This window comes from Lampris incognitus, chromosome 1 (genome assembly GCF_029633865.1).
Source record: "Lampris incognitus isolate fLamInc1 chromosome 1, fLamInc1.hap2, whole genome shotgun sequence".
NCBI lineage: Eukaryota > Metazoa > Chordata > Actinopteri > Lampriformes > Lampridae > Lampris > Lampris incognitus.
The window spans coordinates 20,830,948-20,844,649 of record NC_079211.1 but is presented as its reverse complement, the minus strand read 5'-3'; the positions used below and the strand labels follow the sequence as shown (position 1 = coordinate 20,844,649).

Below are 13,702 nucleotides of genomic sequence, written 5' to 3'. Positions count from 1 at the left end.
ATGAGTCCAATTATTTTACAAGAGCACCTGAAAGAGATGTATGTATCATTTAGTTTGTCTCACTAAAATCCATCCTATAACTGTTCGTTTCAATTAGACTGGATTCATTCTCAATTGCAGCAATTTTTGCTGTAATCTACAGGGCTTGTGTCTTTGCAGAATGATTCTGCAAACATCTAACTGACTGTCAGTTCGATATCAGTTAGACCTTGCTTTCTCTATGGTTCAGGTCAAAAACACCCTTCACTTCCCTGCCCTGCCAAGCACAATAAATAATGTGGCAAGCTAAGGCCTTTTGTGTCCACACAGATTCATTCTTTTGCTGGGGGGTAGGCGGAAATCGAGGCGTTTGATCTGAATTCTAAAGAGTCTTGTTGCAGCCAAATAAAGGATGCCATTGTATGTAAATAGTTTATATAAGAGCATATGACCGCTACGGTGCAGGGCAGTGGCAAGTGGTGGAGGAATGATTAGCATTTTTCAAACGCATGGTGTTCTCAATCCAGCCTTTTGGTTTGCTAAAAAGCACAATATTTTAATTAATTTTCACCCATTTTGTACACATTTTTGTGTACCACCACAGCCGAAGGTAAACTCCATCCTGTTATCTGTTATCCTTCAGTCAGTTCTGCTATCTTGTACTAACGTTCAGTGAGCAATGCAGTCGGTGCAGTGGCTGGTGTGAGTGGTGGCGGGTGTGCCAAAGATGACTTGAGGAATGCTTTGCATGCTGCTGTGTAAATTATAACTGCATTGCTTGAGACTAATTTGGTGAAATAGCTACTTAATAAAGAAATATACCCCAGATGGATAGCTATTTCCGTTTAAACAAATAACTCTGCTGGGTTGCTCATGAACAATAAACCCCTACGCAACTTTGTCACAGGGAGAGAGAAAAAAAGTTTGTCCTAATGAGATGCATGTCTTGGCAGTCCTTTGGAGGAACTAGCTGGCTGTCAGTCTGTCTGCAACTGAACTGTAGGTAGTTTTGGAGTACAGTATTAATACAGGGTGAGCAGAACACGTGGTTTGGCGAATGTTTCACAATTGGCTTCCGTCTCTTACGCCTTATGACGATGCATGGTCGTAGGCCATCGCCCTGGCTTTTATACCACCGGCAGACGGCTTGATAATTCTCATCCGGTTTTCTTACTGAGACAAATCCAGCTAGATGTACAGGCTATACCTGAAGATGGTCATTTTTGGACCTGGGGCAGCTTATGCCGCTTACACCGCCAGCTGAGCCTGGTAAACGGCTTAAAAACGTACGTTGCAATTCTTTGACTTTTAAAGAATTACCATGTTAAATTGTAGTGTGAAATGGCAATAGCAATAGCCTTCATATTATTCAGTGAATGCCAAACCATAGCTGCAAGTGTGACGTTTTATCATCGAGAAAAGACTACCAAGCGACAGATTCGATAGTTACAGTTTGTATTATATTTTTCCTGAATGATGCTTCTTTTCAGAAATGAGCATGTTTTCACTTATTGATTGTAACGCCTAACCGCTCCAGATTTCGATGTAGCTTAGCCCGCTCCCTCATCGTAACATTTTACTGTTGTTCTTCCAGACCTGGAAGCAAAAATGAACTGGGGATCCTTTTATGCTGTGATCAGCGGCGTAAACAGGCATTCTACTGGCATTGGGCGGATTTGGCTCTCCGTCATCTTTATTTTCCGTATCCTGGTCCTGGTGGTTGCTGCCGAGAGTGTTTGGGGAGATGAAAAGTCGGGCTTTACCTGCAACACCCAGCAGCCTGGATGCAACAGCGTCTGCTATGACCAGTTCTTTCCCATCTCTCACATCCGTCTTTGGGCGCTCCAGCTCATTCTAGTCTCCACCCCCGCCCTGCTGGTGGCCATGCATGTGGCGCACCGACGCCACATTGACAAGAAGATCCTGAAGAGGACAGGCCGTGGCAGCCCTAAGGAACTAGAGCTCATCAAGAACCAGAAGTTCCGGATCGTGGGAGCTCTGTGGTGGACATACATGATCAGCATTATCTTCAGAATTATCTTTGAGGTGGCCTTCCTCTACATCTTCTACTTGATCTATCCTGACTTTAAAATGGTGCGTCTGGTGAAATGTGATTCCTACCCATGCCCCAACACAGTGGATTGTTTTGTCTCCAGACCCACTGAGAAGACCATATTCACTGTGTTCATGCTCGCAGTGTCTGGGGTGTGTGTGCTGCTCAACCTGGCTGAGGTGATATACCTCATAGGCCGGGCCTGCATACGGTGCTTACACGGCTCTGAGGAGGAGTCCAAAGTGGCTTGGATAACTCAGAGGTTGTCTTCCTACAAGCAGAATGAGATCAATCAGCTGATAGCAGACCATTCTCTCAAATCTAAGTTCACTGTGACCAAAAAAAGCCCAGCTGAGAGAAACGAGAGGTGTTCTGCTTTCTGAGACACTGACTTTTCCATTTTGGGTGAAACTAATCCAACAGTCATGTCCACGGAGCATGCTGTCATACCGTCGCTCTTCATTAATTTTAGATATACTGTATATTTGCTCAATTTGGATGTATTTATACCTTTTGCTCATTATGAATTCATGTGCCATTCAGTCATTTGTTAGTTGATTCGTTCATCTTTACTTTTATTCTACTGACCCAACCAGTACTTGCTATTGGAAATTGTTTGAAAGAAATTGAATTTGAAGTTGGGTTGATAAAGGGAAGAGTCTTGAACAAATGTGACATGCTGGACGGAAAGGGGAACTTTTGCATTGTGATCCGAAAGCGTCACAAGTAGCTCACAAATTATATTCCCGTCCATGATCAAATCGGGTGCAAAGCGGAGAAACAGTTTATTGTTTGAGGAATATCTATAAGTTTAAAACGAAGCCATTTGATTTTTATGGGACAATGTCAGTCATCGGATCATGTTGCATGCAGATGACTGTAACTTCCTTTGACTTTATGAGCGCACTGCATCTGAGTTATTGTCATAACAGGAGGTGCCAACACGAGCCCCAATAAACATGGTGAAACTCTATCCTGAACAGAGAAGGGATTCGACAATACTACCAAAAAAAACTTGACTATAAACAAAACTCAATTCCACTCACGCCTTCCTTTTTTTACACTACTGGAAATTGTTGAACAAACAGGTTTAGCGATTACGCAATAGGTTATGTGGAACAGTGGGATAAAAAGCATGTTCTCATCTCGAGTTGTAAATTTCAGTGAACTATTTAAAAGCTTAGTGTGGACTCCTTCCAAGTCTGTTTCCTGAAATAATGAAACGGATCCATTTGTTCTTATTCCTTCCCTCAAGTCATCTGCCAAAACGCTTTTAGCATTTTCCAAAATCCTCACCATAAGCCCTGTCCTTACTTCATCCCATTAGAGGTTGAAACCATTCTTTGAATTAGTTTGTAAATCGTATATTTGTCTTCAGCTTCTGCGATGAGGTTATATTTGTTTTGGGCAAAACAAAGATTTACGTCACAACTCTTAAAATATATTGGATATTCTGAGCAGACACACCAGACGTTGGAAAAGTCTCCCGTTCTGCCCGTTTTCCTCTCTAGTGCAAAGTTTCACTTGTCCGTGATTTCAGAGACTGTGTTTTTAACGTCCTCTCGGCAGGAGTCATGAAGTAATCGTTGTGCTAATTTGCCTTTTTAACTCATTTATAGGGTTATCTTGTACACGTGCTTGAATTTACGTGTATCAGTTCCCCTCCAGGTAAACGATCCATTTAAAACGTATTAAAACGAGCTCCATAAGTTGTGTATATATGTAAATTATTGATTATTAAAAATAAACCACCTGATAACTTCCCAAATATATACTGACTCAAAACTATTAAACAATTATAGAATGGCTTATTCAATTTACGGCGGTAACACCTTTCAACAGGTCTCGTTTTAAATAGGCTGTGTTAAATGAATAAGGGAAAGAAATGTGTCGTAAGGGGAGTAGTTTTAATGTTCGCCATGTCCGTTATCTATTTAGCATTTTGAATCGCTATACGTTTCATCGTGTTGGAGCAGACAACCCCTCATTCACTTACCTCTATGCCATCCCTGTGATTTGTAGCTTGAAGGCCCCAACGACTTCTCATCTCCAAGTCATGCCCCCCACGATAGGAGAGACCCTCGCTCTATATTTAGACCACACAGTAGCACTTGGGGCCAGACATGCTTGGTAGACATCCTTATTGGCCAGCTGCCGTGTCACTCACTGTAACTAGCAAGTGGAAAAGCTTTGACAGTTTACATTAGAGAGCGTGCCCTATGCCAAATTTAACCTCAGAGGGGAGGGGGTACAGGGAGGGCGAGCCAGATTTGTGCGTGAGTGTGTCCAGCAGGTTGACAGTGTTGTGGTCAGTGGAAGACCCCGGGGCCGGGATCCTGGATACTCCGAATCAGGACACTGAGGACCAAGTCAGTGGGTTTGCCGGTGTGGAACGGAGGACTTGTGGCTAGCAGGAGTCCATTTTCCCTGACCATTCAAGGGCATTTCTGGGGGCCCGAAGATTGGCCTCACACTGAGGCCTGGGAGTGAAGGAGGGGTCCTCATGGACCCTCACAGACACATAGCGCTCCACCACCGGGGACGTGTAAGCTGACAAGGTGGGTTAGCCAGTTCCTGTGTTTCTTCCATGGGTTTCTAAGTGAACATGGGTCTTCTCTTTGTATCAAAGAGTTGAGACCAAGTATAATAGAATCAAAAATAATGATGATAAATACAAACACAATACAGACAGTTGTTGCTGCCAAAGCCCAATATATTTCATTGTTCAAAATACTGTGTGATCTGGGGTTGTTTTAGAAGTTAAGATCATGTATGATATTCCCTTGTGTGGCAGTCATTTCATTTTCCATATTAATATAGTTGTTTATATCCATAGTAAATATTCAGTGTCTTAAGGGTTCAGTGTAGCATTGCCTTTTGTCTTGGGAGATTCCATATTTTTATGTTTAATAGCCTAAATATTCTCTTTGTTTTCAAATCATAGTATGACTCACAGTCCAATCAGCAATTGATAGTCCACTAAATAGCATATTTTAATGAATTCCATCTGTTTTATGCATTTTTTTATGATTTCTTTGTAGCAGACAATAGAGTTTTTGCTCCCATACATTTGCTTACACTATATTTACTGTATCTTTACTGTATACTACATCCCAGTTTATTTATAAGGTATAAAGTGTTAGAGTAACTTACAATCCTGTCATAACTCAACTATTTCTAATTCCCACCTCCACCAAGCCTGGAAGGAGTTTTCTTTCACCTCATGTGGATCACGTTTCAATGACCTCTGGCATGAAGGCCACTGCTTTACTCACAGTGACTCAAACTTGTAAGCTCCCTGTCCGCACATACCAAATATATACCCTCCTAATGCAAATATATTCCGGTCTCTATCCGTGTGGAAACGATCCCAACCTGACTGGCAGTGAAGCCCCAGGTTGTGAAGTAACACTCTGGCAGCGGCTTGGCTCCCCAGAGACTCATTTTGCCGATCACGTAAGAGTAAGGAAGAGCAAGCTTCACGGCAGAAGCGCGACCACTTCTAGTCAATTTTGAAAAAAAAATTCAACCTTGGAATGAGTTTTGACATTTCACAAATCCAGCTTATGACATTATTTTGGTTCACAAACTGAATTCAGAGAAGGTTAAGAGGAGGTCAACAAGCTGCTTAATTCTTTCCTTTTTTTTAATCTCTTTCTAGCCACTGAACTCATTTGACCATGGGGGACTGGAATCTGCTGGGGAAGCTCCTGGAAAAAGCCCAGGAGCACTCCACCGTGGTGGGGAAAGTGTGGCTCACTGTCCTCTTCATCTTCCGCATCCTGATTCTGAGTGCTGCCACTGAGAAGGTGTGGGGCGATGAGCAGTCAGGCTTCACCTGTGACACCAAGCAGCCTGGTTGCGAGAACGTGTGCTACGACATCACCTTCCCCATCTCACACGTCCGCTTTTGGGTGCTGCAGATCATCTTTGTGTCGACACCCACATTGATATACCTGGGGCATATCCTCCACCTGGTGCGAATGGAGGAGAAGCAGCAGGAGAAAGAGAAGGCACACAACACTGAAAAGCAGGCGCTCATCGTGGAGGCCAAGCACAAGAAGCCCCTGGTGAGGGATGACAAGGGCCGCGTTCGCCTTCAGGGAGAGCTCTTACGCACCTACGTCTTTAATGTCGTCTTTAAAACCCTGTTTGAGGTGGGCTTCATCGTGGCCCAATACTTTTTGTACGGCTTCGAGCTGAAACCAATGTACACATGTGACAGACACCCTTGCCCGAATGTGGTGAACTGCTATATATCCCGTCCCACGGAGAAAACTATCTTCATCATCTTTATGTTGGGAGTGGCAAGCGTGTCACTGCTCCTGAATCTCATTGAGGTCTACCACTTGGGCTTCACCAAGTGTCGCCAGGGCATCACCTTCAGAAGACAGATTCTCTCCAAAGGGTCCATCACCAAGGAGCCCAGTGAGACTGCGGTGCCATACGCACCCGGTTACGATGACTACTTCCACCAAGTCCAACCCACCTACCCACCCGTGCCTGGCTACAACATCTCCCCTCTGTCTGAGGAGACGGACTCCTCTTTCCATCCCTACCACAGTAAGGCGGCTTACAAACAAAATAAGGACAACTTGGCGGTGGAAAGGAGCAGCAGCAAGCCTGAGGAATGTGACCTGAAAGGAAAGAAGGGAGCGGGATCGGCCCCTGGGTCACCGACCCAGGGTCGGCCCAATCGCAATGCCAAACACAGCAACAACAAGACTAGAATAGATGATCTGAAGATCTGAGGGGGTTTTATATTTTTCTCTGAGGCGTCTTAAATTGCTGCGAGGGGGTCGTCTGTTGCTCTGAAGAGTTCAGACATGCTCGAGTGCATCTGCCCTGTAAGCTGGCAGAGGTTTTATTATTCCCTTCAAACTTAAAGAGGGATGACATTTATAGGGCACACAAATAAACGGAGTAGTTCTAAAATACTACTTGACTTATTTTGTTTCACAATAACATCTTTAATGCCTTGGATCTGTTCAATAGACTCATGCTTCACAGATAGTCGGACATCAAGCTGCAGGGGCAAATTAGTGTCTTTACATCTTAATCGAAATCACATATTGGACTGTATTACTAATGTATTATGATACTAATGGCATCATCACAGTATTTTTAATCTCTGAGTCTCAACATCTGAAGTTGTATTGATGTAACAGGTTATCAGCCTTATGTTCCCTCCTCATTATTCCATCGTGAGTGCTTTTTTTCTTGACTGTTTTTTTTTTTTTTTTTTTTTTTTAAATGGTTTTTAAATCACAGAATTCACTTGACAGATATCAATTTCTAATATACAGGTGCATTGGTAGATTTAGCATTTCTTCTTCATGTTTGAGTAATTGGACAATAGATATTTGACCGATAAAGCATAAAATACTGTAATTTAAAAGTAACCACTTTCAGATTAAAATGTTAAATGGACTCGAGCTGGATATGAACTTTCACTGGATGAACTGCATACCAACTATGTATACAGCGTTTTGTGGCGGGAAAAAAAACAAAAACCAAAAACAAGCAGATATTAGGACAGTTCTGGCTCTCTGACCTCGTTTGAGGAAACCAGATATGACAAATAGTTAAATTTAACTTCCTTATCCTTTTCACAGTCACACAGTGGCACAGTTTGCCTGCTGAGACGTGAAGACATGCAACACTGTGCAATACCGGCAGCAACACACTGGAGAAGTCATGAAATGCTATAGCTAAGGACACGGCTCGAGAGTGATCGAAAAGGCCTGTGAAGTTGCCTACATGTACTGTATCTTCTTTTCTTTTTTTTAATCACAAGAGTATAAATCACTGCTTGATTTAACCTTGTCTTATTTGTTCTGGTGTCCTTTCTTTCCTTCGAAGCACTTTGTGACAATCCTGTTTGTTAAAGGCAGTGCATAAATAAACATGTCTTGACTTGTCTTAAGCCCCAGGAACCTACAAATTAAGTATTCTAGTTGTGTCGATACGATATAAACACATCTTCTACATGTTCAAACAAATAAGCAGTGAGGGGGGGAAAAAAAACTCCCATTGATTGTGTTAGAGCTGACAGTGGTAGTTGTAAGAACATGCACAATGACTGCGGTATATAGCAGGGTAGCACGACAGCCACATCCTTAGTACGTATGTTGAGAGCGCAGCCATGTTAAGTGCGCCGGGATCAACTACATACAGGGTAAAATTAACAAAAAGTGCATGTGCAAAAGAAAACCATTTAAACCCCGTTTACGACCACAGTGCTTGAGCAGAAATAAACATGCTATGTATAAAGCCTCTGCCGTCTGCATGTCCTGCATATCTTGTACTCGTGCATGCCAGCGAAACACAGCAGGTGGGCACCCGTGGTATGAAAACCTTGCGAGAGAATGAGATAGGATGTTCATGTCAAGGAAACTGTCTCACTAGTTTGGATTGGTATGTTCACAATTTCCTGTAACGTATTCTATCACAGGAACAGCAGCATATCACCTTTCATTCATAATAACTTGAATGAAACACAAGCCTGCAGAAGAAATTTGGAGTTTGTGCTCAAAAAAAAAAGAAAAGTTTTTAATTAAAAGCTACAAAATTGTCAAACCTGTCATTGGGCCTTAACTTAACAGATGGTCACGTGCCCCTTTAGACACTGATGTAACATGACACAAACATGGAATGAGTGGGGAGCATTATTTATTTATTCAGTTTATTTTTATTGTAAAATGATTCCAACTTAGCTCCTCTCATAAATTTGGTGCCCCCCCCCCCCCCGCAGATGGAGATTTGAAAATGTGATGATGGTGATAACTGAGTTCATGTGTGTCTTATACATTACTTTGCATAACGCAATATCATGAACAAGTTTTTTACCAAAGATTTGGTTTCATAATGCCAATGCTGCTCAGATGCCTACAAGATTTTAAAGTTGTCGTTTTTTTTAAAGTTTGCCTCTTGCAACTACAAGCAGAATTGTCTAAATTACAAGCCTAATTTAAGTTTAAAAACAAAGATAAATCAAAATAAACCTGTTAAGACTTCATAGCTTGACAGTAAGTAGTATTGAAATTAGTATGCATTCTGTCCTACCAGCAAAATGTTCAATGAACCAAGTTGAGAATTTGGCCAGATGATAATTTGTCTACATTTCTCATGTTGTGTCTTTCCTCTTTCAGGGCCGTATGTGGCCTTGTATCTCAAAATGTAAATCCTCACAAGTTAGCTCAAACTCATAGTTGCTCAAACTCATGCTTTGAAATTTGAATCGAGCTTGTATGGTCGGTTCAGCTACTTACCTCATCATTGCAGTAGTCTACGTAGTTATGACATTAACATAGCCGACTCATATACTATATGTTTAACACAAAAATGGGTTTGTGCTTTGAGCATTATCTTGGTGACATGGTGGACAAAAGGCTTTATTTTTATCTTTTAACTGAAGACAGTCATATTTGAATGATTGAAAAGGTACATAATGAAAAGAATAAAAAAGAATCATAATAAAATAATATAATATAATACTAGGATGGGGTTCAGCCTCCCGGTGACCCTGAATTGGATTAGCATAGAGAATGAATTAATGAGTGATAGAATACTGAAGGATGAACAATATACTAAGACTACAAATTGCCAGTGTTCATCTAGTCTGCTGGCATGAATGATTACAGTAGTGTACCAGCTTCCAGGTAGGGTGTGACCTAACATGATTTCTACTTTTAGTTGAGTCCATTTGTTTTGTTTTGTTTTGGTAGGAATATCTCTGTTTTTTCTGGAGATTTGTTTGTTTGTTTGTTTGCTTCTTCCAAAGCCTGTTGGATTTATCCTGAACTAGGAGTCATTTTAGTCTGCCCAAAGCAACCATGAGTGAGTATTAGACTTTGAGATATCGGAAGCATAAATATTTTAGTACATATTTTAGTACTTGTTGGCAATAGTTGTGTAAGCCTATAGTGCCAAACACCGCGTAATTAGAAATGTCAACCCGCTTTCAAGCTGCCTCACACAACAGCCTGCAAAAATACAGTACAATACAAAACATTCAGACTAGCTTGGTCTCGTCAGAAAGGCATGAACTGAGGAAGCCTCTTGGATGAGAGGCGAAACGTCTTCACGGATATATACCAAGTCCATTTGCACTTGATTCAACTCCTTTGGAAAACATCTTAGTGGTGCAGCTGTAATGACTTGTACAAGAAGTGTATTTATTCACTACTGCATGCCAATGACACATAGCTGGTAGCGTACAAATCCATTTTAATGAAGGAAATACTTGTAGTTTGCTAGTCAGCCAGGTAGTTTTCCACAAACCGGAAGTGAAATTAGTCAAAAATCATTTTAATCCCTCATGCATTCTTGTTATTTCTTTCTTTCTTTCTTTCTTTCTTTTTTGCAGGCTCATAACTAGTTTCTCTAAAGCACATGAATGGGTAATTCTGAAAAATAACAGTAAACACTGGAGCAGCGTGATAATATCTGTGATCTCTTTGTATTGTGTGATTAAAGGTTAGGGAACTGTCATGTTATGTTAATAGTTTGGTTGTTCTATTATAATGTTCGGCCCTTTGCGGTGTGATGTCAAATCCCATTTTGCAGCAGCTGAAGTGCGGTCCTCTACTGCCCCCTCCCTCCTCAGCTCATGTTCTCAGAAAAAGCCGAGGCTCCTCCAGAGGCTGCTACTGCAAATTCGCCATCTGGTGGCTTTATAAAGTAGATCCAGCAAGGGAAATAAAGCATCCAGTGGAATGGCCAGGTGGCATATTTGGCATTTGTAATGCCATTCCTATCAGCGGCAGCAAGGATCCAACAGATAAGATAGCAAAGTTGCATAAATACAGTTGATCCCCAGTTTAATGCTGTTCTTCAGTCGATTGATTGCTGAGCCAGTGACAGATTTATATTGCACTGCAGGGATGTGCTGGCTGAGAAAGAATAAAATCAGTCAATGAGGTTGCAATATTTATGGGCCTGGTCCACTCAAGAGATAAATACCAGGAGTGGGTCTATAGAGTCTAACTGCTATTTGATCAGTTGTTATGCTTAACTGTTTTGTACATTTTATACTATGCATAATTTGTAAAACCGGATAGTTAACAAGTAGTGTTTAGCTAATCTTTCATCCATGTAACAGAAATTAGCACATGCAATCCCATTTTTTTTATCAAATTGAGAGTGTTATCAAACTGTTAGTGAGCTATAAAGGCCAGAAAGCCAGACACAAAGCTGGATAAATGTCAAAACACCATAAGCAAAATTTGCCCTTTCACAAATTTGGAAATGGTGTACATTTGTTGGTGTAAAGGTAATCATATGGGTTCTCAGCCAAGGAATCTGATTTGACTGCGGCTCTGCATTGAGAAACAAGTGCACCATACTGGACACGGTCTCTCTCACACAAGCACACATAAGCTGGTACGGATTCAGCTCTGAATTTACTACAGGACACACTGGGCAAGCCTCCATTTACCAGAAGGATTTGAGAGAAAATTCCTATTGCACAAAAAGGCACAAACACATAGCTGTGCACATATTTGGTTTTATGATTGGCACTCACAAATTTTATTACACATAGGGTTTGAATTTTTAAAAATTTTAATTTTCTTCAGTTTTACCAATCAATTTGCTCAAATTAATTTTTTTTTGCATTTTAGTCATTTGATTTTGTTAAACATATATCAAGACCTTTGTTAACTAGGATAAATGAACATTTAGCTGAGACGAAGTTGCACTACAAATGCATTTGTGTCCTTGTATTTTTATGAGCGTAACATTCAAGAAACAGCATCCCAATCTAGTTCATTTTCTATTTAATTGAACAAAGTGACAGATCATATTTTGCTCTTTGCTTGTTACATGAAATAAAATTATGTGACTTCTTGACAATGTCAGCATTTTTATCTGCAGCGCACATTTATAATCAAACATTTACATCCTCGCATTAACAAACAGGATTATTTTGAAAAGAATGTGACAACAATAATTGCAGTTATTCTGACCTGAATGAATCAAATCATTTTAATCATAAGACAACATGCACAAGCGAATACCATGTATTCAAAGTATACACACACACACACACCCAAAATTTGAACAAACAGATGATGGATCCCTACATGAATTAATATTACCGTTCGGTAAAAGTACAGCATGTAGCAAATCCCATTTTATGACCAACTCTCTTAAGAGGAGCGGTTCTCTGTCAATAAATGTAGCTATCACATTTCAGGAGCAAAAAAGAAAACAACACCAGACTTACAACTAAAAACGTAACTGGCATAACTGAAGCAAGAGAAAACAGACACCCAGTACCCTCTACTCCTCTGTCCCTGGAAATACAAAGTAGCTACAGGCATTGACCTTAGTTTAAACCCCAAGCACCCACCAGATCCCGAACTGTCTGGTTGGTAGATGGTGCTACGGTTGGGGCTGGAGCCTGTGGTCAGGGCTGTGGATCCATGCCCAAGTCTCTCCTTTTTGTGCTGCGAGTTGTTGAAAGGGCATGCCTTAGTCATGTTTACCCTTTCCTTTTGGCGTACCTTCGTTCCAAGCCACATAAACAAACAAAGCCAAAACCACGTGGACTGCGAGCACTGCAACAATGGCAGCGTAGAAGTAGCTATCAGTACTTGACATCTTCATTGACCCTGGGAAAGGAAACACGCAGCTGTCAGCTGTGAGGATGTTAAGTGTAAAATCCCAAATATTAATTAATAGTATTTTTTTGGGTGAAAGTTAAGGGGAGACTATGCAACTTGGTATGTTCTCCAATCATAAATGCAAAACAAAAGAGAAAGCCAGGCCAAACCTTACCCTCAAAGATATATGCCTTTGAAGCAAAGTATAATCCTATAGGCAGTGTTACCATTAAGATGGTAAAGAACAGCAAAGTCTTCAGTGCAGAAACCAAGGAGCTCTCGTTTCTGAGGAAGAAGACAAGTTCGTTCAAATCAGTGTGGAACAGAAAAAAAAGGGAAGCAAGAGTTTTACTAACATTAAGACCATTGCCATTGTATGAAACGTGGGAGGGAAAGATTCAAACGTTTAGATCACACACAGACAACCTAAAACGTGTGGCTAGTTATCAGTTTCAGAATGGGCTAAACTCAACTGTAAACAAAGCCAGGCAAAGAATGTTAAGACTCTGGCTAGGTAGCTTACGGTGGCTAAGTATTTAGCTTAAGTTACAGGTTCGTTTTCTCACCCCCTGAAATCAGGTGCTGGCGCAGAAGCTGCGTTCAGCGATGTTCTGACAGAGCCGTCCATTGCTGTGTTGATGAGAGGCAAGGCGACGTCCGAATCGGAAATTACAATAAATATAAGGGTGCGTCAATATGAGAGATTGTGGGTTTGAGCGCACTCTGTCTCCACTTCCGTGTTTTAATCACGTGGCAGTCACCTGACGAGCGCTTGGTCGCCGCCTACTGTTCAGGAGTCTAAAAGTGCCCTTACCGTGTCGACCTACCAATGAAACAGGCGAAACTACGGCCGTTCCGTTTTTGTTTTCTGATCATGTTTAGAATCTACCGTGACACCCATTGGTATTTGTCTGTGTTTCTTTCTTTCTGTTATCTGCCAAGAACTCAACACCGTTCATTAAAGATAGATGCACAAATATAGTTGGATCAGAAACCACATCTTATCCATGTCTCATCAGAATCAGAATCACTATCAACTTCATTGGCCAGGTGTGCCTATGCA

The 13,702-nt window shown here is 41.2% G+C and overlaps 3 protein-coding genes across 4 annotated transcripts; 2 read left to right on the top strand and 1 right to left on the bottom strand.

The window, feature by feature from the left end:
• The first annotated feature begins 562 nt into the window (after nt 1-562).
• LOC130113355 (gap junction beta-1 protein-like) lies at nt 563-2,823 on the top strand. 2 transcript variants are annotated; one of them, XM_056280951.1, is made up of 2 exons: nt 563-589; nt 1,574-2,823. In XM_056280951.1, the coding sequence occupies exon 2, from the start codon at nt 1,588-1,590 to the stop codon at nt 2,413-2,415; it is 828 nt and encodes a 275-aa protein (XP_056136926.1). In that variant the 5' UTR covers nt 563-589; nt 1,574-1,587; the 3' UTR covers nt 2,416-2,823. The 2 variants fall into 2 exon arrangements, with proteins under 2 accessions (XP_056136926.1, XP_056136919.1); XM_056280944.1 differs by lacking the exon at nt 563-589 and adding an exon at nt 1,159-1,265.
• A 1,460-nt stretch (nt 2,824-4,283) lies between these two features.
• On the top strand, nt 4,284-7,091 carry LOC130126625 (gap junction alpha-3 protein-like). The gene is made up of 2 exons (XM_056296230.1): nt 4,284-4,590; nt 5,694-7,091. Exon 2 carries the CDS (start codon nt 5,713-5,715, stop codon nt 6,781-6,783), a length of 1,071 nt encoding a protein of 356 aa, XP_056152205.1. The 5' UTR covers nt 4,284-4,590; nt 5,694-5,712; the 3' UTR covers nt 6,784-7,091.
• A 4,703-nt stretch (nt 7,092-11,794) lies between these two features.
• vma21 (vacuolar ATPase assembly factor VMA21) lies at nt 11,795-13,362 on the bottom strand. The gene is made up of 3 exons (XM_056296242.1): nt 13,206-13,362; nt 12,815-12,924; nt 11,795-12,648 (listed from the first exon to the last, which is right to left on the bottom strand). Exons 1-3 carry the CDS (start codon nt 13,265-13,267, stop codon nt 12,509-12,511), a joined length of 312 nt encoding a protein of 103 aa, XP_056152217.1. The 5' UTR covers nt 13,268-13,362; the 3' UTR covers nt 11,795-12,508.
• Nucleotides 13,363-13,702: the final 340 nt, after the last annotated feature.

What these genes read in the sequence shown, in the direction of transcription:
- LOC130126625 (XM_056296230.1), top strand. Translation starts at nt 5,713, where the DNA reads ATGGGGGACTGGAATCTGCTGGGGAAGCTCCTGGAAAAAGCCCAGGAG.
- LOC130113355 (XM_056280951.1), top strand. Translation starts at nt 1,588, where the DNA reads ATGAACTGGGGATCCTTTTATGCTGTGATCAGCGGCGTAAACAGGCAT.
- vma21 (XM_056296242.1), bottom strand. Translation starts at nt 13,267, where the DNA reads ATGGACGGCTCTGTCAGAACATCGCTGAACGCAGCTTCTGCGCCAGCA. An exon ending in CCAGCACCTGATTTCAGGGG is followed by an intron (nt 12,925 to 13,205) that starts GTGAGAAAACGA and finishes CTTCTTCCTCAG; the next exon opens with AAACGAGAGCTCCTTGGTTT. An exon ending in AAAGGCATATATCTTTGAGG is followed by an intron (nt 12,649 to 12,814) that starts GTAAGGTTTGGC and finishes TTCCTTTCCCAG; the next exon opens with GGTCAATGAAGATGTCAAGT.